The sequence below is a fragment of the Schistocerca cancellata genome, chromosome 1 (assembly GCF_023864275.1).
Source record: "Schistocerca cancellata isolate TAMUIC-IGC-003103 chromosome 1, iqSchCanc2.1, whole genome shotgun sequence".
Classification (NCBI taxonomy): domain Eukaryota; kingdom Metazoa; phylum Arthropoda; class Insecta; order Orthoptera; family Acrididae; genus Schistocerca; species Schistocerca cancellata.
In genome coordinates, this window is record NC_064626.1 from 82,400,363 (window position 1) to 82,427,959 (window position 27,597).

The 27,597-nt window shown below is 42.1% G+C and overlaps 1 protein-coding gene across 1 annotated transcript in view; it reads left to right on the top strand.

Moving 5' to 3' along the window:
* The window catches only part of LOC126165849 (kinesin-like protein Klp98A), a 385,655-nt gene that overhangs the window by 230,394 nt on the left and 127,664 nt on the right, over positions 1–27,597 (top strand). Inside the window, exons 3-5 of the mRNA XM_049920354.1 lie at positions 21,935–22,048; positions 22,329–22,445; positions 23,021–23,260. Of these exons, the coding sequence (XP_049776311.1) occupies positions 21,935–22,048; positions 22,329–22,445; positions 23,021–23,260 (471 nt within the window). The remainder of the gene's footprint in view (positions 1–21,934; positions 22,049–22,328; positions 22,446–23,020; positions 23,261–27,597) is intronic.

A 27,597-nucleotide genomic window follows, 5' to 3' on the forward strand; every position in this document is an offset into this window, starting at 1 on the left:
ATCCAAAACGTCTCAGGATCGAATCCCAGACAGACCTCAGAATATTTCAAACTGCATTTAACCTATCCTTCACCTCTTCATTGTGAAGATCGTCAGGAACTACACGTGGTTCGGATTCCACGTTAAGGTCCCATCTCCGCGGTAGGATTACTAGGGTAGGTTAGACACCATAAGTAGAGAGGCTGTACTTAGTACTTCCCATGTTTGTCGCAGAGAACTAATAAGGCGTGAACGGTTGAAAATATCGAAATTAAATTTTCGACAAAGTGGCAGTATTTTTCAGTATTGTTGATTTGAGTACCGAAATTTCCATATACATGGTGTCACTAACTATTGCCACCAAGAATAACTCCGAAAGTATGATAGGAGCTGAAAAGTTTGTGGCACGTAAGTTACATGGAACAACGGGGGCCATAATATGACGTTGGTTTTTTGTTGCTAGGTGGGGTCGCTTCAGAGATATGAAGGTCAACTTGTTTTTTTAAATGGTATGAAATACTTTGGTACGTTTTCAGATAGCGGCTATCGAGACGAATCCAATGATGTGTAACAGTAAGATCTTTGGAGGTCAACGGAGGTCAAAAAGGTGGCACGAACGTCCATTTACAGGAGGTGTTCGAAGTGGTGACCATTGGTATCAACGCAGTGCTGCAATCTTCTTATCATGGATTGAGTGTTATTCCTTATCACTTCGGCACTTATCGCTGCACATGCTCTGACAATTTTCTCTCGCCTATCTTCAGGTGTAGTTGGAACGTCTTTATAAACAATCCCTGTCTTTTAATGAATTGAAGTACGTAAAATAACTGGGAAATAAAAATATTAACTTTCTTTAAATTCTGACTTGGAATAATTAGGAATGACGGCTACGTTAAAGAAAATTGGGACCTCTTTTCATGAAATATAGTTTCTTTGATCCTATTGTTAACGCTTTTATGCAAATTATCGAACAGTTTCAGTAGCGACTTTAAAGGAGGTACGGCTTACAGTAGCTTGAAAGGTAGTTATTTTGGTAATCAATAAACTGACCGTGAAACTTAATGCTGTTTCCTTTTGGAAAACAATATGTAATTTACGACCGGACATCGTGTATGTGAAACTGCAGGTTCTATAAGAATTTAAAGACAAAATATAGTTGCGCATGAAATGGCGCTTGAAAATAACGCGGACCAAAAGAAAAGCTCCCGTATTTAATTATTCCGCAATTACTAACCTCATAAGGAAGAAGCGGTATTTTAAATGAAAAATAACAAATTTAACAATATATTTTCAAAGTAATCGAGACACACACACACACACACACACACACACACACACACACACACACACACACACACACTTACACTTACACTTACACTTACACTTGGTCATCACAGCTTTTAACCGATAGTTATGACGGTGAAATAAAAAAAAAGGTTGTCCGTGAACATAATACTTTTATGTGATTTCTATACGTTTAGTTATTCACGAAGTCTGATTAAAAATTTATTCTCCAGATAAGAATTACAGCTGAACACTCAACTAAATTAACATCAGAGCAAAGCTGGCGCAATTCACAATCGAGCGAGCTAACAACAGTGAAAGCGAAGTTAGGTCGAGGACCCTTGTACACTGGTTTATAATCAACTACGTCGATGATCTTTGTCCATTTAGAGATTACATTTTGACCTACACCTCTGATATCTCTGATACAGTTCATATATCCGTAAAGTTTTATACTTTTCGTTTGTGCACTTTACAGCGCGTTTCCACAGATTTACATTAATAAAATTCAGGGGAAAAAGTGTGTAAAGTTCGGTTGTGACGCCACAACCCCTTGACCAGCTCACTGTTTCATCCCTCTCGTATTCAGTTTTAATTTATTTTCGATGCAGTTTGTCTCCTTTTTTGCCGCATCCTATTTTCTATAGCGCTGTGTTGTATAGTGGAGCGGGGGTGGGACGGCTGTGGGTGGGCCGTCACCCGTCGCATGCCGAGTCCTGTGGGCGTCCACGTTCTGCCTTACCTATTTCTCCCCTCTTGTTTTGGTTATTGACAGCCCACCTGATGTCCATTACATTTACAGCCCTCACACCTTTACTATTCTGAGTCTGCCGACTACCGGACGTTCTTTGTTCTGTCTTTAGCCTTTATTGGGCTGGCAGGGGTCAGATGCCGGGTGGGATTTTTCTCGCCATTGGATGAGCCCTTTGAGACCTGTCGTCTGCCCTGACGTAAGCACCAGTCCATGTGCCCTGACTTATGCACCAGTCCAATCCATACATTTCTCCATAAATTCCTTGTTGACTGTGGCATCAGCATTGCCGTCAGTGCCTCGGTCCTACCGCTCCTACATATTTTCGTCATCGTAACACATACTCTTGAGCATATCTATTCCTGCACTGGTGAGTTCTTTCTCATCTGCAGCGTCTCCTCGAGCAATTTTTAAGCTACCGACCATGATTACCCTCACCATCTTTTGGTCATTGCTATCCAGATTCCTTGTACGATCTTGAAAAGTGTGGGCGCTCAGTGACCTTCGTCTGGAGCCACGTTGGGTTCCCAGCAAATGAACTTAGCCAAACTGGCTACTAGTTAGCTGACTCCTGAGATTGGTATTCCAAGACCAGACCTCCAATCAGTATTAAGCCGTCAAGCTTTAGGAATCTGGAATACGAATGACTCACTCTGGCTTCACCAAACAAAGTATGGACGATTAAGGAGACTACGAATCTGTGGAGGTCCTCGATGCAGGCCTCTCACAAGGACTCAACCGTCCTTTGCCGGCTCCCCATTGATCATATTTGGCTGACTCGTGGTCATCTCCACCGTTGTGAAGATCCACCCCACTGTCATTGACCGTTCTACGGTGGTCCACATTTTGCTAGACTGTCCCCAACGTAGCCACTCAGTGGCGGACTCTAACTCTCTCTCTGACTTGCTACCCCTGGTATTAGGAGATGATGGCTCAGCGGCTGACTTAGCTTTACATTTTATTCGTGATGGGGGCTTTTACCAGTCTCTTTAAGGGAGCGCCAGGCCCATTGAGAGATTGGCAGAACACTCTGTTCCCTCCTCTGCACAGGCTTTGTCTGTCTGGCCTCGGTTGTCCATCCCGGCCGTCACCCTACCAGCTCCTTCGCTCTTCCTCCTCCCCCCTCTTCTCGTGTGATATGTTCGACTTGTTCATATTGTGTGTATCTTCTTGTCTTGCCATGTCCATCTTGTTAATCTTCCCTGGGCAATTTCTGAGTGGGGTATCCCTGGTGCCGGCCGAGGTGGCCGAGTGGTTCTAGGCGCTACAGTCTTGAACGGCGCGACCGTTACGGTCGCAGGTTCGAATCCTGTCTCGGGCATGGATGTGTTTAATGTCCTTAGGTTAGTTAGGTTTAAGTAGTTCTAAGTTCTAGGGGACTGATGACCTCGGAAGTTAAGTCCCATAGCGCTCAGAGCCATTTGAAGCCTTTTTGTATCTCTGGTAAGTGGCGGGAATGTGTGTCCCCCCATTGTATTCTGCTTTCAGGGGCTGCCGGCTGCTCCCTAAATAGGGCACCTCGCCTGCCTTACTTTCTATATCCCCTCTTTCTTCTTTTCTGCCCCTTATCTAGCCTTCGTTGTTCATTGGTAGACCTAGGAGTTTTCTTCCGCTGGGTTTTGCGCGGTAGGCCTTCTCTGACGTACAGTCGGGTAGACCTGTCTGTTCGAGGAAAAAGGGACTGATGACCTAGTGGTTTGGTCCTTTTAATCAGCCTTACAGCCAGAATGCATACTTCGCGGACGTCACTAATTCCGGATGAACAACCTCTGAATCTGGGGGGAGGGGGGGCGAAGACCCTGTTCAGTTCCTTAACGCCCAATCAATCAGCCAACCTTTCCCCAATCAATCAAACAACCTTCCAAGGCATAAGCAGCCGCGGTAAATTTATAATTGATTATTTATTACAGTTACAGCTGCGGCCGTTAAAATTGTTTTCAAATCTACAACAATTGAATGTAAAATGACAAATATAAAAAAAAGCGTTCGTACTTTTTGAAACAGGTAATTAACTGTATTACATGGTAACTGTAACTACAAGAAATAAACAGTTACTAACAATTATGAAGACATAACCGTGACTCTCTTCTCCCTTCTTTCTTTCCTTGGGTTTTCCTTCCTTCCCACCTTCCCCTCCTCCCGTCAGTCTCGTCCTTTTACTCATACCTCATTAACGTAAATTTAAAGTCTTTAAAATTTCACTGTCTCGTGTTGTTGCAATGTTTACTTATACAGTTTACTTTTACAAGAATATCCTGAAGATGTTCCGTGCCGGAGAAGTAAGCGCGCCAAGTTGTACGGACGCGTCGTATCACGCCGCTGCTCGCAGCGCGTATAGCTTACCACCGGTGTCGTTTCGCAGTGCGTAGGCGTGACCGAGAGTGCGTGTTCACATTACGCGCTGTCGGGTGGTGCCTTCTCTCCGTCGGACTCAGTGCGTACAGAACACCCGGACGCGTTTCGCAGAAGGATCTCCTTTCAGTTTCGCGAAAGCATGAAATCCTATCCTCGCCGCTGCCTCCCTCGTTTCGACTACGTGGGATAGATAAAGGCGCTGTAGGCTAATTTTCACTTCAGATTCATTTCCTACATAAAACTAAGGATGTTCTTAACTGGAAGGGTTCGTACACTACGAGGCAACTCATAGTGTTAACACCGCGAAAAATTAAGTTACGTAATTAATTTTTTAAATGTTTGTAGGCACATGTGTCCGCGATGGAGTACCCCGCGGTAATTCGTGTTAACCAGCAGCAGTGCGGCCTGACGCAGCTGCAACATCTCTGCCGTTGCCAAACACGAATTACTGCGTGGTACTCCTCTAGCACTGTCCTATACTACTGTGACGCGGGTACCAAAACTGCGGACATGTACTTGCAAACATTTGAAAAATTAGTTCCGTAGTTTTCTTTCGTGGTGATAATTAACACTTTGGAGATCCCGTCGCATATTACTGCACTAACAAGGAGACCGTACGAACTTCCCCTCACCAATCTGATTCGTATTGAGAGGGTATGTAGGGCACGACTACAACTTAAACATACAGTGCGTTTAAAATAAATTGCGACTTTTGACAGTTCAGCACGGAGCGAGTGGAAGGAAGCGTAGTTGCCTGCATATGTAGCGCGTGTCAGCAGATAACCAACCATACACGGAACGTGGCAGGGTCGCTTGACTGCGTGTAAAGCAAGCTGTCCGATCTAAGATCTTTCTGAAACGATTTTAAAGAAACTATTCGGTAATAAGCTCTCATTCTTTCACATCCTATAGTTTAAGTCGTCAGCTTCATGACGAACCACCTATCATTTCGTTAATGGCCATAGTTACTGTGATGTTTCGCTAGTAGGTAAATTACTACAAAAAGTTCTTGGTTGCAGTGAAAAATAGGTGTCGCTATGGATTTGTGTTTCATGCGTGTTAGGCTAAATGTTGCTGGTATTAAATGTAGATAATATATTGAATTGCTCTTTAAACTTGCCAGGATATAGTTGTCTGTTTCCAGTCTTGAGAAAATGGAAAGTACATAGAGCGCTCCGGCACGAACTCGTGCGCCAGTGAAAAAACTAGAATGAAATATTCATAAATTCCTCGTATCTCATAAATGTTGTGAGATATCGAAACAAGGTTTTGGCGAATGATAACGATTACGAGGATGTTTTGCCATATGATTAATATGCAGAATTTCCATATCTACGGCGATATTCAAGACACTACAGATTTTTCCAAAGAAATAATATAATTATTCAGCGTCATGGTGAAACGAGAACTGCTGTGAGTTTTGTAAAAATGTAAGTGAAAAATTTACATGCTTACTTTTATACTGAGAATTTGCTGTTCCATAAACTACTGAATTGACTTGCATTCAGCTGTTAGTTTAATAATACACTATTTCAGGATTGTCTGCCCCCGGTAGCTGAATGGTGAGCGCGGCGGATTGTCCACCCTCGGGGCCCGGGTTCGATTCCCGGCTGGGTCGGGGAATTTTCTCCGCCCAGGGACTGGGTGTTGTGCTGTTATCATCATCATCATCCTATCATCCTCATCGACTGCAGGTCGCCAAGTGGCGTCAAATTGAAAGACCGGCATCCGGCGAACGGTCTGCACGACGGGGGGCCCTAGCCATACGATTAAATAAATAAAATAAATTTCAGGATTATGTCGCAATTTCAACTGCATTACAATGTCAGTGAGATGAATATTTCTAAACTCAACTAGAGAAGATTTTAACATGACAGCAGGAGAAGTTGCGTATTCCCCAAAACTTATCCCTGTCCATGAATCAACGTCTACTCAGCTACCTTCTTGGTATTATGATTTACAACTCAAGACCAGTTCTGCCATGTGACATTTGTAGTAGCTTCCTTTGTCGGCATTTCAGTCTCAATGAGCGTAAACTTCTTGCTGTTTCTTGCCACATTACTTTTCACCTAGGCCCATATACACTCTCGTATTTAAATGAACACGATACGGGTGAAGACTGTCTTTTACCGTTTACCAGTTCGCGTGGAGTTCTGCCTTGTACAATACTAAAAGTCCCATTAACTTCGCCTTATACACGCTAGGTTAAACTTTATCTCATGGAACATTTCTTTGTACTCAGAGCAAAATATCCGCTTTCGTCCATTGCATTGTTGGACCTTTATGCATCACATCAGATTGATGTGGCGTTTTGTCCATTACTGTTGTCCAATTCCGAGGAATGTTTCGCAGCAGAACGTTATCTTCCCAGTCGGTGAACGTGTTCGTGGACGACTCTTTTATTGCAGATCTGGTATTCAGATGTACTGCACTGTTGTCATTAATGAAACGCCAACACAAAACACTTGTTCACAATACCTGACGACTACAGAACACTTCAACGCCAGAAAGTACGACTTTAGTACGAAAGCTGACAAATGTTGATGCATGTACAGCGTGACACCATGTGGTACTGTTTACTCATGGTTTGGCAACAGAGGCGCTTTATCAGCCGAACCTCTGGCGTCGTGGTAGGGAAAGTCAGCCCGCCATTGGTGTTACCTAGGCAACGGCGTCACGTCCCCTTCCGGTCAGCCAAACGTCAATAGTCGCAACTAATTTTAAATGCCCTATAGTTATGTAAACGGAAAGACGCAACTCTCAACCGTTTTCATGAAAATAAGAGTTCGAAAATTGTAGGCGTGTCTGTATACATCGTAGGGCCGCACGCCTTCAAAGGAGTCTGCATGCCTTCAAGGAGTCCACATCTGAGCGAGCAAGCGTTTACTTTCCAAAAGCGCGAGGTCTCTGGATCGAATCTCACCGGCACTTTTTTCCCATACCAACAACAGATCTATAATTATTAGTATTATTAGTATTATCAGTATTTAATAATTCATTATGACTCCCTTGTCTTTATTATGAAAAAGGGGAAAATTTGTTTCTGAACGAGATTGGAAATAAAAAAATTGCACCAGAACTTTCAATCAGATCACTATACTCATTTTATTTGTACTATTGTATCTACATTTGAGACAATTGTAATGTGTAACCAATGGAGCACTGCACGAATTAGGATGATAGTGATCGTAGAAACATGGAAAACAATATCATTTTGACGTACAGTACATGTGATGAACGCTGAATTTTTGCATGTGGATGGTTATTTCAATATGTCTATTGCAAAACGTACTCGGTTAACATTCATAACAGTTCTCGCGCGTCACACGGTTTCGCGACTTTCCACGTGTATCGGTGTTTGTCATGGGATATCAGTGCAGATAGCTCACCAAAAAAAAGTTGGCCGGCAGGGAGATTCGATCCAGAGTACGCACACTGTCAATATGAATCAAATCGGTGAGGGGAAGCTCCTATGCCGGCCGCGGTGGCCGTGCGGTTCTAGGCGCTCCAGTCCGGAGCCGCGCTGCTGCTACGGTCGCAGGTTCGAATCCTGCCTCGGGCATGGATGTGTGTGATGTCCTTAAGTTAGTTAGGTTTAAGTAGTTCTAAGTTCTAGGGGACTGATGACCGCAGCAGTTGAGGCCCATAGTGCTCAGAGCCATTTGAACCATTTTTTTTTGTTGAAGCTCCTATGGTCCCTTTGTAAGCGTGCTGCCTCCCCTTCTTCCGCCGCATGGACTGACCTACCAGCCAGTTACGGGGGGCGCCCCGAACGACAGTACGAGTTTGGAATTTTCACACAGAGACAGATCATTGGAAATCTCTCCCATAATAAGCCTTAGCCACACGTGGACCGTCACGTTTCTGTGAATGGCCGGATAGTTTCATCTAGAATGCTCCTTGTGCGTGGAGTGTACGTTCGTATGCGTTAGCGGAGTGTCTACTGCACCATTTAAACAACATAGAGGAACAGATTACATTGGTGTTGCTACCCGTTGTGTGAACCGAACTTTAGCATTTCCTTCCAAGCACGTGTAGTTACCGCAATCTACTTCCATCGTTGGTTGTATGGTTTTGTTTGCTAAAGAGGGGACTGAGTAGCACCTTTACCGCGACAAGATATTTTTTTACTATTAAAGAGTTTGGTCGCGCACATAATGTGGCTAGTTTAATGTTGACTGTCGATCAAAATTGTGTACTATGTTGGCATTAATACCAAATTAATTGAGCACTTGTCTGAAGAGTGATAATTGTCGCATAGCGCGAAGCATGTAGCTAATGTTAGTCGTTCGCTGCTCTCGGATGTGTGAAGTTTTTACTCGAGAATTAGGGTATCGCTAAAAGCCACCGTTCTCACGTAAACCTAGTATTATCGTTAACATGACCTTTTCATACCTTTACCTATCCACACGTGGCTCTGTGGTTTAGTTACTTATTTACTTGTTCCATGTATCCGATTTCTCGTTAAACCTTATGATGGGGAACGTGTCAGCAGAACAAATATAGAATGCTTATGTGGAACTAAATAAAAAAATGAAACACAGTATATGTGTACATGGCTGCATGCTTGCCAGTAACAAGGTTTTTCATTCTATTTTTTATTGCAATGACTGGCTATCAATACTCAAGAATTCCTCCCTGGTGGAGGAGGAATTGTTAAGGGGAGAGCTCTTCAGTCTACATCTGAAAACACTTCTGTCAGACTTTTATTTCCATGGCTAGATTGCCAAAGAGTTTTATAGCTGTGTACCGGTATTTCATCCTTTTCTGTGCCACAGCGGGGCTCATTAAAGGGCAGTGCAGATCATTTTTCTTTCTAGTGTTGTACATGTATTTACATTACCTTCAAACTTAGGTGAATTGTTGATAACAAATTTCATAAATGAATGTCTATATTGCGAGTTTGTGGTTAATATTCCTAGTTCCTTAAACACTGACTGTAATATTTAAGTGTGTGAATAAACACAAAATTCTAACTGCTTTCTCTTCTGCAATGAATACTTTTGGATTAAATGCGGGTTTACTTCAGAAAATTATTCCGTAAGATATCAATCAATGAAAATATGCAAAATGTTAATTTACTGACTTGTATAGCCCTGAAGTTGACATGTCTACTATCTGTTTTTCCCAATTTAATTAAATTATCGTCAGTATGCACAGCTAAGAACTATCAACTTACGTGTCGGCGAGCTTTATTATGTGTGCGGTGTACGAGAGGGGACCCAAAAATAACCGGAATTTCTGTCTAGAAAGCATATATAGCTTATTGTTTTCAAATACAACCTTAATCTCCTTCGAAGTACTCTCCATTAGCATTAATACACTTGTCCAAACGTTCATTCCAGTGTTCGAAGCACCTTTCAAATTCGGCCTCTTTGATACCTGCTAGCACTTTCATGACATTTCGTTTTACGTCTTCCACATCCGCAAAACGCTTCCCTCTCAAGTCTCTTTTCATCCTCTGGAATAGGAAGAAGTCCGAGGGTGCTAAATCGGGCGAATAGGGCGCGTGGGTCAAGGTAGTCGTCTTCGTTGAGGCCAAAAACTGGCGAACGCTGAGAGCCGTGTGCGCGGGAGCGTTGTCGTGATGCAGGAACCACACGCCAGAATCCCACAAAGCCGGGCGTTTTCGCGACAAACTTCTGCGAAGCCGTTTCATAACCTCCAAATAGAATTATTGGTTTACTGTCTGGTTTTCAGGGACAAATTCAGAGTGTACCATCCCTTTGATGTCAAACAGATCAACATCGTATTCACATTCGATTTCACTTGTCGAGCTGCTTTTGGTCAAGGTGAGCCAGGTGACTTCCATTGTGATGACTTGTTTACTTGCTCGATCGTACCTATAGCACCGTGACTCATCACCTGTAATGATTTTGTTGGAAAAATGTGGATCATCTTTGAACGCGTCCTTCATTTCGAGACAGTCTTGAACGCGACGATCCCTTTGATCTCTGGTAAGAAGTTTCAGCACGAATTTTGCTGCTACTCTTCGCATCCCCAAATCGATGGTCAAGATGCGCTGAATTGAGCTCCAGGAAAACCCGGACAAGTTCTCGAGTTGGTCGATTGTCCTGCGTCGATCTTCACTGATGAGATCACGGACTTTGTCGATGTTGTCTTCGCTTCGAGCAATTGAAGGTCGACCGGAACGGGGCTGATGTTCAGCCACCATTTCACCCTTTTCACCCGGACAAGTTCTCGAGTTGGTCGATTGTCCTGCGTCGATCTTCACTGATGAGATCACGGACTTTGTCGATGTTGTCTTCGCTTCGAGCAATTGAAGGTCGACCGGAACGGGGCTGATGTTCAGCCACCATTTCACCCTTTTTAAACCGAGAAAACCATTCGTACACTTGCGTTTTACTAAGAGCATGGTCTTTGTAGGCTGTCTGAATCATCGCAACAGTTTCTGCTGCGTTCTTGCCGAGCAAGAAACAAAACTTCACTGTCGCACGTTGTTCGTAAGAACTAGCCATTTCCTCGTGTCACGTCTGCACTGTACACACACTCAAAGAAACCACACTTCTCACTGTTGGGTGACGCCGCGTGGCAGAATGACTCAGCAGAGCAGAAACCACAAAGAAAACCTCTGGCGGCGCAACCTGCTACTATAAGTACACGATGTGCAGCATTACGATTCCGGTTACTTTTGGGTCCCCCCTTTTATTCCCGATTTTGCAAGTGGATTCCAAATGCACAATGTTGACCTTTAAAAAGAGTAAACATATGTCGCGCTTTATGTTGATAAACTTCAGAGTATTGGCTCAGGATCGACCCTGCCAGGAGGTCCGGGCAAGGGCCGCAGGTGCAGAGATGGCAGCGCGCCTGCGGCAGTAGGTTGCACCTGGGTGAGGAACGGTTGGGACGGAGGGAGTGGTTCCGTCTCCATAGTTTCTCAAACCGCCATCCGCTCACCTCCACAGGATGGGAGGGGAGCAAATGCCGCATCGAGGCACAATGGGTTCGTGGAAAGGACGAAGGACCCGGCTGCTGGAGACCCCGGTGTCCAGTCTTGGGGGTCGGAGGCGAGACAAGAAAGGGGAGCCGATTGCGACTGCAGTCGCGGCAGAACTGCTTGCAGTGACAGATCAGGCATATATGCTCTCCCGTGACACCAAACAGCTGATGTCTCCTGTGGCCTGCGACGACCCTGTGGGTCCACACCGAATGCTAGCCAAACATGTGCGCCCAGACACAGGCGCCCTGTACGAAGACAGCCTTGTATACAACAGGATGGGTACTTAGCGTGGGTCTAACAGTGATGCTGGCAACTGTGCAGGATTGACCCCATTGATGGGATTGGACCCTTATATTGCAAGGAAGCTATGTGAGGCATCCTCGGTCAGCGACATCTGTGAGGCCTCAGACGTGCAGATCATTCATTCAGCTTCTGCATTGGAGGTGTGGTGAAAAGGAGCAGTGGTCACATGGTCGAATCCGTTGAGGTGACAGAAGACCTGGAGCTGGGTTTGAAGTCAGCAGGAGTCCATTGCCCGACACGATGGCGTGAAGCGCCCGTTCAATGTGAAAATCATCTCAAGGGCACAGATGGGAGCACAGATTGTGGAGGCCAGCATGAAAGCCACACATGGGAAGTTTGAGACGGTGTTTACACCAGCAGCCACATATCTCCTTGAAGTGACTCAGCAAAATTGTCATCCATCCTCTCCTGTGGTTTGTCAGGATGAGGCCACGATGGAAAGCACTTTGCTGGGGATACCTGATTGAACAGGCATGGCAGCAGCGGCATACGCATTCAGTGTTAGTATTGATGTTGGCCCAGTAGGCGTGCCGCCTGGCTAGGATTGTTTGTAGGTGTTTATCTGGAGCAAAACAGTTTCCTGGTAATCAAATTTCACCTCGTGGCCAAGAGAGATGTGGCACAGTGCACCTGTGTTGGCATGTTGGGCAGTGGGGTAGAACTCAGATCTTGCCCTGGAACTTAGAACAAAATCAAGGGTTTGTGGTCATTCAACAGTGGAATTTGCTGCAATACAAACAGACATGAAATTTTTTACCTCATAAATGATAACTGAGACCTCCTTCCGTATTTAGGAACAATTGAGCTGTGCAGCGTTCAACATTTTGAAGGCGAAGGCAACTGGGTGTTTAGAACCTTTTGGCACAGGACTGTCACAATGTCATGCATTTATCACCAGTCAATGGCAGGCGTAGCATATACGGCATCAGATAAGCTGCTGCCCTGAACCCACCCTTAAGACACTGGAAGGCCTGTTGACAGATGGCCGTCCACTCAAATTCAACGTCTTTCTTGCACAGGTGATTGACAGGTCTGTGCCACACAAGGAATAGACTTAGTATTGTATGCGATTTCACCCAAAATGACCGCAACTGTTCAAGGTTAGAAGTTAGATTAATGATGGTCAAGTAATTAGCGTTAGACCTCCGTAAGACAAACGTCTATGAGAGCAACGGTTCGACTCCTGCTCAACCTCAGTTATTTAGTTGCTTTTTGTTTTGTTTTGAAAGCAACCGTCCATTCGTTTAATAAGCCAGACAAACAGGATCCAGGTCTAGGCTGTGATACGAGTACGTGTACAGAGCGGCAAGTGAAGTGTTTATCCTTTTCTATGTTTTCTACGCAACATATTTACTAATTTTTTTGCGTGTTTCTCTGTTTAAGAGAGTTAATCGCGTGTTTTTGTAAACGTAAATTCATTCAGTCTTTAGCGCAATAGTTGCTCACTGAACAGCCAGCTATTTAGCTCTTTAAAGCGTCAGCGTCCATTCTTGACACCTCAGGAGTGTAGCAAGTCACGTATCTAGGATTGTCTGCTTTTGTAGTTCACTTCTTCAGTTAGTCTTGCTAGGATGGATAGGACATGTGCATGCTTTATGTGGACGCAGGAGAAGCTGGCCGCAGTTCACGAACAGCTGAAGGTGCAGTTGGCTACGGTCACCCACCTTCAGGCTGCTGCCTCGGGGTGTAGCGGTGGCGGAGCATCTGGCGCATCGCATGGGACACATCAGGTGTCACTCGTTTTACCCACGGACTCTGCTTCCAAGGCACCTCCTAGTGCACGCGACGCGGTAGATCCTCTTGAGTGGCGGGTGTAACGCGTTCGCGCCGCTCCAGTCGGAGGGCCAATGCGGCGACTGGCCATCTGGCCTCGCCCATTCACCCTGTGAGTGGACAGGCCTCCCCTTCAGCATGCTCCAAGTAGTCAAACGGAGCGCGGGGTTTACTGGTTATTGGGAGCTCCAGTGTTAGGTACGTTATGGAACCCCTTAGGCAGATAGCGTCCAGGGCTGGAAAGAAAGCCAATGTATACTGGCGGCCTCATCCGAGATGTGGAGGCGGCCTTGCTGGTGACAATAGAGCGTGCAGGATGCAGTCGTCTGCAAGTCGTGGCTCACAGCACCAACGACGCCTGTCGCATGGGCTCTGAGATGATCCTCAGTTCGTACAGGCAACTGGTGGAGGTGGTGAAGACTGCTGGCCTCGCCTGCGGAGTGCAAGTAAAGCTCGCAATTTGCTACATCATTCCCAGGATTGATCGGTGTTCTTTGGTTTGGAGCGGAGTGGAGGGTCTCAACCAAAGGCTTCATAGACTCTGTGACGGTCTTGGCTGAAAATTTCTGGACCTGCGTTATCGTGTGGGTATTTGTAGGTCTCACATTGGCAGGTCAGGGGTGCACTACGTAAAGGAAGCAGCTACTCGAGTAGCAGAGTACTTGTGGAGTGAACATGAGGGTTTATAGGCTAGGCGGTAGTTTGAGGTGCTTTGACGAACACCCTCCAGTCGATTCACAGCAAGGGAAGTCAAACAGCGTTCAGAATAAAGACACTTTGACTGTCACAATTTCATCAGTAAACTTTCGAAGTATTCATAATAAAGTTCCAGAGTTTCTGCCCTCCAGGAAAGTTCTCGCGCTCAAATTATTCTCGGGACTGAGAGATGGCCGAAAGTGGAAAGCTCTGAGATATTTAGCGAGTCGTTGAACGTATATCGGAAAGACATATTAGAGGCCATAGGAGGGGGAGTGTTCATTCCAGTTGACAAAAATATTGTCTCTATTGAGATCGAAGTTGAGTGTGACAGTGAAGTCCTCTGATCGCGTATAGTAGGTGTAGGTGAAAATAAGTTAATTGTTGGATGTGTTTATACCTGCAACCCGATCCCGCTGTGGCAGTGCTAGAGTCAGTCTAAGAAGGTCTACGGTCAATAGCGCGCAAATACTCAGATCTTGCAATGCTAGTTGGAAGCGACTTTAATCTGTTGAGTATAGACTGGAATGTTTATCGATTCAGTGCGGGGGTTACAGATAAGACAGTCATGCGAAATACTTTTGAACACGTTTTCTGAAAATTGTCTTGAGCAGCTAGATCGGCAGCCCACACACAATCGAAATATCTTAGACCTTGTAGCTACAGAGAGGCCGGACCTTATTGGCAATGTCGGTATAGAAACGCGGATTAGCGATCATGATATCATTATAGCTGCTGTTATTGCGAAAGTTAATAAATCAGCCAAGAAGGCAAGGAGGGTGTTTGTGCTAGGTAGAGCAGATAGTGAACTGGCATCACTTAGTATCAGTAAGATGGATGCAGAGGAATTGTGGGCGAAGTTTAAGCAGATTGTAAACCGTGGTCTAGAGAGTTATAAAGGATGGAAAAGACGAACCATGGTTTAATAACAAAATTCGTAAGATGCTGAGGAAGCAGAGCCTGTTGCTTTCTAGGTTCAAAAGGGGACGCACAGAGGACGACAAACGGTGGTTATTAGAGATTCGTGCCTCTGTGGAAAGATCTATGCGCGAAGCATATAACAGTTACCACCGTCACACCTTAGCAAAAGATATGGCAGAGAACCCAAGAAAACTCTGGTCGTATGTAAAATCACTAAGGGGATCTAAGGCTTCCAGTCAGTTCCATGTTGACCAGTCTGGTGTGGCAGTTGAAGATAGCAAAACGAAAGCTGAAGTTTTAAATTTCACGTTGAAGAAATCGTGTTCATGCAGGAGAACCACGACATAGAAATAAGCATACCTGGTGTAGAGAAGCAAGTTAAAGATTTGAAAACAAATAAATCACCATGTCTGCATGGAATCCCAGTTCGATTTTACGGCATTGGCCCCTTACCTAGCTTGCATTTATCGTGAATCTCCCGCCCAGCACAAAGTTCCAAGCAACTGGAAAAAAAGCGCAGGTGACTCCAGTATATAAGAAAGGTAAAAGAACAGACTTGCAAAATTACAGACCAATATCCCTGACTTCTGTTTGCTGCAGAATCCTTGAACTCATTCTCAGTTCGAATATATTAAACTTTCTTGAGGTTGTTTCTGGGAGACCAGACAGTGAGGTCATTGGTCTCATCGGATTAGGGAAGGAAGTCGGCCGTGCCCTTTCAAAGGAACCATCCCGGCATTTGCCTGGAGCGATTTAGGGAAATCACGGAAAACCTAAATCAGGATGGCCGGACGCGGGATTGAACCGTCGTCCTCCCGAATGCGAGTGCAGTGTGTTAGCCACTGCGCCACCTCGCTCGGTAAACTTTCTTGATGCTTAGCAGCTTACGTCAGCGAATCAGCATGGCACCACTCGTGCGAAATTCAGCTTGGCCTTTTCTCACATAATGTACTGAGAAGTATGGATGAAGGACAACAGGCAGATTCCATATTTCTAGGTTTCTGTAAAGCATTTGACATGGTGCCACATTGCAGGCTGGTAACGAAGGTACGAGCATATGGAATACGTTCACAGATACGTGAGTGGCTCGAAAACTTCTTAAATAATAGAACCCAGTATGTTGTCCTCGACGACGAGTGGTCATCAGAGACAAGGGTCTTATGAGGAGTGGCCCAGGGAGCTGTGATAGGACCACTGTTGTTCTCTATGTACATAAATTATTTGGCGCACAGGGTGGGCAGCAGTCTTCGGTTGTTTGCTGATGATGCCGTGGTGTACGATAAGCTGTCCAAGTTGAGTGACTGTAGGAAGATACAAGACGACTTAGACAAACTTTCCAGTTGGTGTGACGAATGGCAGTTAGCCGTAAATATGGACAAATGTAAGTTAATGCGGATGAGTAGGAAGAACAAACCTGTAGTGTTCGGATACAGTGTTACTAGTATCCAGCTCGACACAGTCAAGTCATTTAAATATCTGGGCATAACGTTGCAAAACGAAATTAGGTGAAATGAGGACGTGGAAATTGTGGTAGAGAAGACAAATGGCCGACTTCGGTTTATTTGGAAGAATTTTAGGAAAAAGTAGAGGAGACCGCATATAGGACGCTGGTGTAACGTATTCTTGGGTTCTGCTGAAGTGTTTGGGATCCGTACGAGGTCAGATTGAAGGAAGACATCGAAGCAATTCAGATGCGGGCTGCTAGAATTGTTACCGATAGGTTCGAACGAAACTTAAGTGTCACGGAGATGCTTCAGGATCTCAAATGGGAATCCCTGGAGGGAAGGCAGCGATCTTTTTGGGAAATAATGTTGAGAAATTGAGAGAATCGGCATTTGAAGCTGACTGCCGAACGATTCTGCTCCCGCCAACACACATGGCGCGTAAGAACCACGAAGATAAGATACAAGAAATTAGGGCTCATACGGGGGCGCACAGACAGTCATTTTTCCCTGGCTCTATTTGCGAGTGGAACAGAAGGGGAAATGACAAGTCATGGACAGGGTACTGCCTGCCACGCACGTTATGGTGGCTTGGGGAGTATTTGTGTAGATGTAGATGATCAAATTGACATGGGCCCACATGAGCGTGATGCTTTTGTAACTAAGATTGTGCCCCAGGTATTTGATGCTGGGGACAAAGAAACTGCACTTTTCAAGTTCAGAGCGTAAAGCATTTTCCTGTAGCCTTTTTTAGAAAGGGGTTCAGTGTTCTTGTGATGATCTGCGTCCACTGACCACCAAGTAATTAACATAGTTTGTAGTATTTTGAACCTGTTATTCTGAATCCTTTTGAAAAATGGTGAGTGCACTCACAGTTCAAAATGGTAAATGATTGTACCTGTATAAGCCGAATGATGTGTTTGAAACTAACAACTGACATAAGGCATCATCAAGTGGCGGTTGGAGATATGCATCCATTAAATCTTTGAATAATAGTGCCCCCTAGCCAGTTTCGTCAACAAATCCTTAGAGTGAGACAGTGGATAGATATTAGTGTTAGACTGGGAATTAATAGTGGACTCAAAATCACCACAACGACTCGTTTGATTTTTTAGTGACCACTATAAGCATCACCCATTGACTGGTGGAAAATGGGGAAATAACATCTTGATCCTGAAGCTGTGTGAGTTATGCCTGAACAGCCTCACGGACTGCAAACAGAATTAGGTGAGCTCAGCAAAATTTAGGTACTACAGAAGGCGTTTCAGAGAAATACGATCTGTAAGACTACTGCCGCACACGATCGTTGGTTCAGGAATCTCGTGAAGTGAACACATGGAAGAAAGAACAGAAAAAGGCATTGTGTCTGTCATTAAATTGACTTGTTATCTACTTTGAACTCAAAAGAAGTAAAGGCATGTAAGCTGAAAATGTTAGTTGCAGTAGCAGAGCACACAGCTAAGAAGGTTAGGATGCGTTTAACATTTTTATATTTAGCCTCCACTGTCAGTTCACCAAGAAGAGGAATGCCCCTGTGGCAGTAAGATAGTACCCGGCAGTAGGCCTGCCAGAGTGGAGGCAAATCGAGCTGCCAGTGTGTGCCCTCGTTAATTACAGACGTGGTGTCCAGTTGGAATGGCTGAATAGCACCAAGTCCGAGGTGAGCTTTTGCGGTGGTGGGGAAGCCATCTGCTCCAAAATTGTGATAGTGTGGACCACAGTGTTGTATTTGTGCTAAAGTTGAGCAAGTGGCTGGTGGACCGCTTGTTGGGACAACGGGCAGATGACCACACTCGCCACAGCCCCAGCAGTCAGCTGCATGATGCTGATATCAGCTTCTCGTATGCTTGCTACCACAGTCAGGACAGGACTGTAGTTTCTTCAGCATGTACGATGTATGTCTCAGTGCTGAGGAAGGAGGTCATTCTTGGCCTGCCCGGTTGACATTCCAGAGAAGGTCATCCGTTGCTGAGGAGAGAGCAGAATAAGAAATGTTCTTAAGCTTCAAGACACTGGCGATCTGGATGTCCTTGGACTCAGGTGAGACGTAGGGGCAGAATTGAAGGATTATGAAAGGAGTCATCAGGTGACCAGTGCTTTTGATGCTGACTGACAAATCATGAAACTTGAATTTCGTTTGTAAATGCATGCTGAGTTACCAAAGCAACATCAAAAGATTTAGCAGTTTTAAGCACTTCACCGATACTGGAATTGGACTTGGCCAAAGCTTTAGCGGTGACCTGCCTGTCGGGTTCAAGGTGCGCAGTCACATCTCGAATCACTGATTCTACATACAAAGCTTTACAATTGTGGCTCATGAAACTGCAATAACCCGTGGGTCCCTGCAAATAGTCTGCCCATGTTGTTTATGAAACCAGTTGAACTGGAGTCTAGATATGACGACATGTGTCTGCCGATCATAATATTCGTTTAACTAAGCACTGAAAGACAATTTGCTAGGGTCTGAGAGTGGTTGGAATTTCTTCACCATTTCGTATAAAGTACTACTGGAAGACTTCACTTCCTACTAGACATCACATAAGCAAAACAGTACAATTCAAAATGGGGGCGGTAGACTTGCCAACTTGCCAAAGACTCATTGAAGGCACTAAATGGCAGTTGGGACATGGCCACGGCCACCAACTGGCATGATTGTTGCTGCTGAGCCGTGAGCTGCACGAGAGCAACTTGCTGTTTATATTTATGTTGTTGGTGGTTCCTTTCCTTGTGAGCTACAAACTGCTGCTGCTGTTGTTGCTGCTGCTGCAGTGACAGCTGTTGCTGTCAAACATCCAAAAAAATGTGGGTTGCATAACACAGACCTGGATGTGAACTCATTGCAGTAAACACGATAGGGTAAGAAATTGTTGGCAGAGTTTATACTCCACTCACTGAAGACCAAAAAGGATAGAATAAGATAAAAGTTCATTTAGTCACAAATTTTTGTACAGCAGTAGAAGGGAGTGCCTATAAAAATCCTATCTACTCCAATGTGAGCTTGGAGGTGAGGGGAAGGAGGAGGCATTTAAAGTTCTCTTTGTTATGTTTTTATTTGATAATTCTAAAACTGTGGCTTCTAGTGAAAATGTTTTGCCAAAAACTAAATTTCCTACAAAAAAGATCCTATACATTTTTTTTCTAGGCCTAACAGTTTGCCTGTTGTAAGAGATCGAAAAATCGCAGATTATCAAAAGATGTGGTTTAATGATATAAAATAGCTTTTTATTATTAAATTCAACAAATATTAAATGTGTGTACCTGGTCTCTGCACAGCAGAGTTGCAGTAGAGGATAAATTGTGTTCTGGGCATGTAGCAGGGCAAAACAGATCCGGTTAGAACGATGCAAGGGAAGCTAGGTCATCAGATTTTGTTCATGTGCTTCCCTCCTTCATAGGTCGATAAACTAAAGAGTGAGCAGCTGGTTTCCTACTCTATCTATCCCACTACTTCACAAGAAGTTATTCTGACCTTCCACAATGTGCTTTATGAATCAGTGGCAACATAGTGTTCAGAAATGCCCGAGGCGTGTTTATTTTCCACAAATTCTATTAACATTACATGGAATGCAGATATGTGTTTAGTACCAACATTCTCAAAGACCTTAATGGCCGAAAGCTTTTTTTTTGTGACAGTCTTTTTGTTGTGCCTATCTGCGACTCAGCATCTCCGCTATATGGTCAGTAACAACTTTCCTTCTCATAATATTATTGCATTCCATCCTGGATTTTCCATTGTTTGATCATTGCAAGGAGTGGTTATGTACAGAATCTGTGCAAATCTCTGCATGATGTTCCCCTCTGCCAATGAAGAACAGTGTGCAGAGATTTGTGCAGTTTCCGTCCATATCTTTTCCTTGTGTTAGTATTATTAGTAACTCGTATCTGCATTCCATGTAATGTTAATGCACTAATGGAAAATAAACATGCCTCACGCATTTTTTCACACTTCATTGCCATTGATTCATAAAGTGGACTGGGGAAGGTCAAAATAACTTTGTGACACACCCTGTATTTAGTTGCTTCCTGGAATGTAGTGAAACAGACAAAGTAGGAAATCAGCTGCTCGCTCTGCAGTTTGCAGATGTATGAAAGAGGGAATCTGGTGATCTACCTTCGCTCGCATCCTTCTATCCTGTTACTTCCACAGAACACAATTTACCCTTTAATATGGCTCTGCTCCACTTAGACCAGGTATACAAATTTAATATTTTTTTCTTAACCCACTGAATGTAATATTAGAAATAAATTTTATACCATTAAAACACTATTTTTGGCAATCTGTGATTTTCCCATTCTCTGCAGTGCGGAATATGATAGGTCTAGAGGAAAAGTGTCTAGTATTTTTTTTGTACGAAATTTAATCTAGTTTAATTTCATAGTGGGAAATATTTTTGCTAGAAGTTGTGGTTTTCGAGTTATTAAATAAAACATAACAAAGTGACCTTCAAACGCCCCCACCCCCTCTGAGCCCCACACTCACACGCCATGGGGTAGGACTTTTATACATTGTTCACAACCCTCTCTCCTACCACTGTAAAAAGAAAAGTTGCTCTTCATACTTTTGAAAGTATTCCAAGTCAACTTAATACAGAAAATAAATACCAACAGGTCATTTCCGAAATTTTTACTTCAGCCCTTCTTATCCACACCCCCATCCCTAGTGGTAGTGGGGAATTTTACTTCCACAGTATTTTTATGTGAATAATAAGTTAAATCCCTAATGAAATCAGTTGAAATCACTCCAGGTGTTCCTGAATTATGCTTCCATGTTAGCCCCTTTCCATTCTCACTTACATGGGATGCATGTGGTTCTTAAGCCTATAGTGGTTCTTTCCAGATAGTAAGTAATGGTTAAACTCTTGATTCTTTTAAGAGACTCCCATGTACAAAATAGCTTCAAGCTTCTGATTCCTTCACAAATAGGTTAAGGTGTTAAATGTTTGACATTAAGCATGTAAGTGAGAAAAAGTTTAGAAAATATCTGAAATTATGTTTAAAGTTTGTAGGAAGTCACTGGGTGCTCTCATTTTCAAATACAGGATTAATATATCTTCGGTATTTGCAAACAATTTGTTACTCTTACTTTTGATACACACCTCATCCCCTCCCCTATGAGGTAGGTGGTTCTTAGCCCACAGTGCTCATTTCCAGATAGTAAATACGTGTACCAAGTTTGGTTGAAATGGGTCCAGTAGTTTAGGAGTTGTTGAAAATACGTACACACATCCATTTTTATAATATATAGAGATTTTATGAGGTTGATGGGGATGACACTTTACTGATAATGAAGATTACTCTTGCTTAATATGAATATTTTCCTTATATCTTGTTGTATCTTATTTGAATAAGACATTATGCTCCTTCTGTTGTGTATAAGAGCTTAATGATACCCATAAAGTTATGAAGTACTGCTGTCTTCAAAGTATTACGTGTGGACACTGTATTATATTGAGTTTCTTTGTGTTTCAGATTGTTAATGGAAAAGACGGTGATTTTGGACGTGAGAGGTACAAGGATTTCACTTTTGATTATTCTTATTGGTCATTTGACTCATCTGATGCCCACTACGTTTCTCAGAAAAAGGTTAGGTATTTCATATTACTCTATATATTTTGACTTAATAAAACAAGACAAGTTTATACTATTAAGAGTAACAAATTTCAAACGTTTGGAAAATTATAAATTTTTGTTTTGTGATCAAAAATTGTACAGATTGTTGTTCTTTATTTTTGTTTAGACTACTGCAAGAAATAAACACTAATATCCTCCTCCACTAACTACTGCAAGAAAAAGTTTCTGAACTTAGCATGACATAGTCAAAAATTTGTAAATTTCTTGTGTTTAGTTTTCTTTCATTGTTTAGGTCTTCGAAGACTTGGGTACAGATGTTATTGAAAGTGCCTTTGAAGGCTATAATGCTTGTGTATTTGCATATGGGCAAACAGGCAGTGGAAAAACATTTACAATGATGGGATCTCCGGTATGTACCGTAAGATCTGGAATTTATCTATTGTAGCCTTTACTTATTTTATTACTGGGATATTTAGAATAATCTATGTATGCTGGTTTTAAAATTTTTAGGGGACATCTGTTCACAGCCATAAGGTATACACAAATACATATATTTGGTGTTAATTATATATAGTGTATTGAAACAAAGAAATTTATGTGTAACAAGCTGCAGATACTAGTCAGTTTATCATTGCCATTTTATTGCACATTTTTGATCAGAAATTAATAATTACTTTTTCCTTTCAAATAAAAGCTATTTTTTAAACATAAATTTTACATGTGCTACAAACATTCACTGTTGAATAATTTTGTTTGGTATATTTTAATTTAATCACATAAAACAATGTTTACCTAACTTCAGGTGCATTGTTGAAAGCCTTTGAAAGTTTGAGGTACTTGATAGCATGTGAATCTGAATAGACATTAAAAATTACCACCAATTAAAAAATGATTAGACCTAAAATACTCACGTAAGCATGCACTAAGAAAATTACTTCAGTCTCTGATTAACTGGTAACCATTGTGTATTTTTGTTCTGTTTAGGAAAACCAAGGACTTATTCCACGTATATGCAAGACATTGTTTTCACGAATACAAGCAGGAAAGGAGCAGGGTACCAGCTATCGGACTGAAGTTTCGTACCTTGAGATTTATAATGAACGGGTTAAGGACCTGCTAAGGAAGGATGCTACGCATACTCTCCGTGTTCGTGAACATCCTAAGCTAGGACCATACGTTCAGGACCTTTCACGACATTTTGTGTCAGATTATTCAGACATTCAGGTTGGTACTGCATTCACTGTTCTATTAATATAACTTGCAGCATATAACATTAACTGTTTCTGAGAATTAGAGGGAGATTCTTCGTAACCGACAGTTTTATTCTCATGCTACACATTGTATAACTTTCTTGTAAATGGTTTATGTATGTGTTTTTTTACAAACTTTGTCTTCTAAAATTAGAAGGATTATGATGTAATAACAAACGATTTCTATGTTGTAATGTTTTTCATCTTTTTGTATGTAGGAAAGGTGTCACTAAACTTACTATCTTCTGTCTTTCCTTAGAAACACATTCAAATAAGATAGCCCAAATTGTGAGATCTCTGGTATATTTTTAAACATCAGTATTACATGCAACAGTATTGAATTTGTGTGTGCTATTTTGGACTGTGTACAAGGTGTACTGCAGTTTTAAATAATATTCAAATAAATGCTTTCATTGAGTGCAAAATATGTCACTGTGGCATAATTGGCTAGGAGACTCACACACTGGCACCTTCCTTGTACGAAGTGTGAGGTTTGTATGTTAAATATATCTGATCCATGTACCCTATATGATTATGACCATGCGTATGATGCCAGCGTTGTATAATGATGAGAGAAGAGAGAGAGTGTGAAACCCGATGCTAGTATATAGCCTACTCCTCTCAAATGGCACAAGATGGACCACCAAGCTTAACGTTCCCATACAATGGCCAGCTCACTATCAACAGTGACATGTGCCCACACTCCATTAAACACTTTGGAGAAGTTTGGAATTTGGTCCATAACATGGGCCCAAAGTCTTGTACTACAACTTTTTCTCATGTAGCAGAAATGTTAATGCGTAACCGAGCAAGTGATTTATATGGCTCAAAGACTCATTACAATAGTGGGAGACAGATTATATCTGACGCATGATATAAAAACTCTGTGGATATAATGGGGACGAATTACGTGTACAATGGACTGACTATTTCCGATTTAGAATTGTGGAGAGTAGGAGCACAGTGGAACTGTAATTAGTGACATCGTTGTAAGCTGCCATTTTGAATACCGAATGTAATTTGACAAATTGTGATAATATTTCATATCATATAAGAATGTATTCACAGGCACTGACTCCATGGGGCCTGAGGGGACCTGAGCCCCTCCCAATAATTTAAGAAAATTATTAGTTATATTATGCTTTGTAAAATCACAAAACTATGGTAGTAAGCAGGTTAACTGAAAACGAGTATTGTGAATCATGATAGTGCTACGGTGCTGAGGGCACACTTAGAATTTGTCCCAGTGCGCGAACCTTCAGGTAAACTCTGGTGCCGGTGGGCCAGCACTGCGGCCGTGGCTACATCAAAAGGACTGGAAGAGGAGCGCCTGAAACCCTCCATCTCATGTCACCTTCGCTTTGAGACATTACGACACCACGGCTATGTAAAGCCCACCCTGCTGTCGCAGTCATTCAGTGTGGATAGTTTCGTTCAGTGCATGCTGCAGACGTGTTTGATGTTCCGACTTTAGTGTCTTGTGGACTATTTTATATGACTATATTTTATTTGTTTAATTTAGTATCTTAGTGTATTGTGAATTAAGTTTGCAATGGATAAACTTGTTACCAAAAAGGCGTGCTTGGAAGTTGTTGATACTGCAAATCAACCTCCAACAATTATTGTGTCGTGAATTTCTTCGTCGTATTCAGGCAAGAACCATTCACAGCCAAACCCTGGACAATATGGTAAGGGAAGATCATTACAGAAGTCTTGGTTGTTCAAATATACATGACTAGAATATGAAGCACCTGCCGAAAAAGTTTTTTGCAAAACCCTTCAAAGAGGCAAATGCTAAAAATCTATTAGAATTTTCTTCAAAAAAAGAAGATGCATTTACTTCCTAAGGGTTTTCTAACTGGAAAAAGGCTCTGGAAGAATTCCGTCTTCATAAAAATATGTTTACGTGTAAAGAAGGTGTTCTGAAACTAAATTCTATCACTAACTGAAGTGTGGCCTCCCAGTTGAATTAACAGTTAGACACTGATATGAAGAAAGGCCATTTAGCTCTTTAGACAATTTTTACAACCATGCAATTTCTACGCCGATAAGGACTAGCAATTAGAGAGCACGAAGACGTAAACTCAACTTTTTTTTCCAGATTGACATAACTGAGTTTAAAGATTGGTTAGGGTGTTTGGGGTATACGTGGATGTCCCATGATATTCTAAATGAGATCATTGATCTACTAGGAAACTCTGTGTTGACAAAGTTATTGGCTTCAGTCAAGAAGACTGTACATTTTTCTATTATGGTTGACGAAACAAATGATTCTTCGATTCACGAACAAGTCTCATTTTGTATTCGCACTGTCGATGACTCCTTAATCATCAACGAAGATTTTATTGGGTTATATGAGACCATCAACACTGAATCACGAACTCTGTTTAGTATTTTAAAAGACGTTTTTGCTCGTCTTGATTTGTCAGTGGATAACTTAAGAGGACAGTGCCTCGAGTATGAGAGGTAAGTTCAAAGGAATAAAAAGAAAGTTAGTTTTGGACATACAACCAAAAGCACGTTATGTGCACTGATTGCTCACAGTTTAGACTTGGCAGTTGTAGACAGTCTCCGCCATCTTATGTCTATGAGGGATATTATGTCTTTAGCCAAGGAATAATAAACACCGTAAGAGAATCCAACAAAAGGATGGGACTTTTCAGAAGCATATGCTGTGAGAGCGCCAACAACAAAGCTGGTCTACGAATTCTTTGCCCGACTTGATGGACTGTGTGAGCTTCTAGTATCTTGAGAATATTGAAAAGCTTTGAAGAACTTCTAAGAGTGTTTTGAAACATTTTCTGTAGAGGACAAAACAGAGGCAGGTTACAAATGTGCAGGCTACCTTGAGTTAATGTTACAATTCAAAACTTATTTCTTTTTACATCTTTATTGCCATGAAGGGAACCCAGTACAGGATGTCAATGAAAAAATTCAATATCCTCATGTAAGTGTTGCTGATCTGGAAAAAATATATGAGTGCTTGATTTCTATATTGAATGGAAGGCATGATAGTTTTGAACACTTCTTGGAATTGTGTTTAAAAGAAAAGCCTTCACAAGTTGATGACCCTTCACTTCCTTGGAATCTGAGTATACCGAAGAAGTATGAAAACAACTAAGCCAGCTCACAGCACACGTTCAGAATCCCAAAGGAATACTACAAAGCTATTTACACTGAAGTTTGTGAAATGGTGCAATCTTGCTTTACTGATTGGTTTGCTTTAACTGGACTCTCACAGGTCATTGCAGTTAAACAAGAGTGCTTGCTTTTACTAAACAGAGGTGAAACAAATTTGGAAAATTCAACTGAGTTTTTCAAAAATGATGTAGACATTGAGAGGCTGCACTTACACTTGAATATGTTAGCCAATACCGACAATAAAAAACAACTGGTCTTAAAAAACATGCGTGATGTAAGAAAGTACATTACACAAGAGACTGCAGTTGGAGAAGTGAAGTGCATTAAAGTTCTCCAAGTAGCTCCAATCACAGCAGAAACAGCAGAATGGTCCTTTAGCGCCCTTAGACGTCTGAAGTCATATCTCCCATCAACAATGGGACAGAAGCAATTGAACAACTTGGTTGTTCTTCATACCCACCGAGATGTTTTGGATGGATTGGATATTTGATCAGTCATAAATGACTTCATATTCAGTAATCCAGTCAGACAATTTACATTTGCACCTTTCTAAAGACACTCTACCCCTAATAATGGCATTTAGAGCAATATTAAATATCTTTATAAAATAGAGAATTAAATACATACATAATGTTAAATTTTCAGTTTCAAAATATTATTACTAGTCTAGTACTGTGTTATTATATTACTATATTACTGTATTAGTTATTTTCAAAAACTTAAATATTTTTAGAGTGTAAGACTCAATTAAAACCTGCTGTTTACATACTATTTGACTGAAATTATTAGGCATATACTGTATTAACTTTATTAACTGTATTAAAGCATTAACTTTGAGATATTGTTTTTATTTAATGAATCCTGAGCCTTATTCAAAGTAAGCTTAAATTAACTATTTCACTTATTAATCAAAATGCTACTACTGTGCAACAGCAATTTTTATGTTTTATTCTTTTAATGATAGTTTAGGATTTATTTAAATATAATTTTAGTCTCTTCAGACCTATATATTCACTGCTCTGTAATAGTCTATAAGCATGATTATTACTGTAAATTAAATTAGCTTTTTACAAAAATACCGTGCATGTTTATCTTTTGTTTCTTTTTTCAAAGCAAAAAAAAAAAAGTGTCAGGTTTGTCGAGTTTCCCGGAGTGTCGAGTTATCGAGAG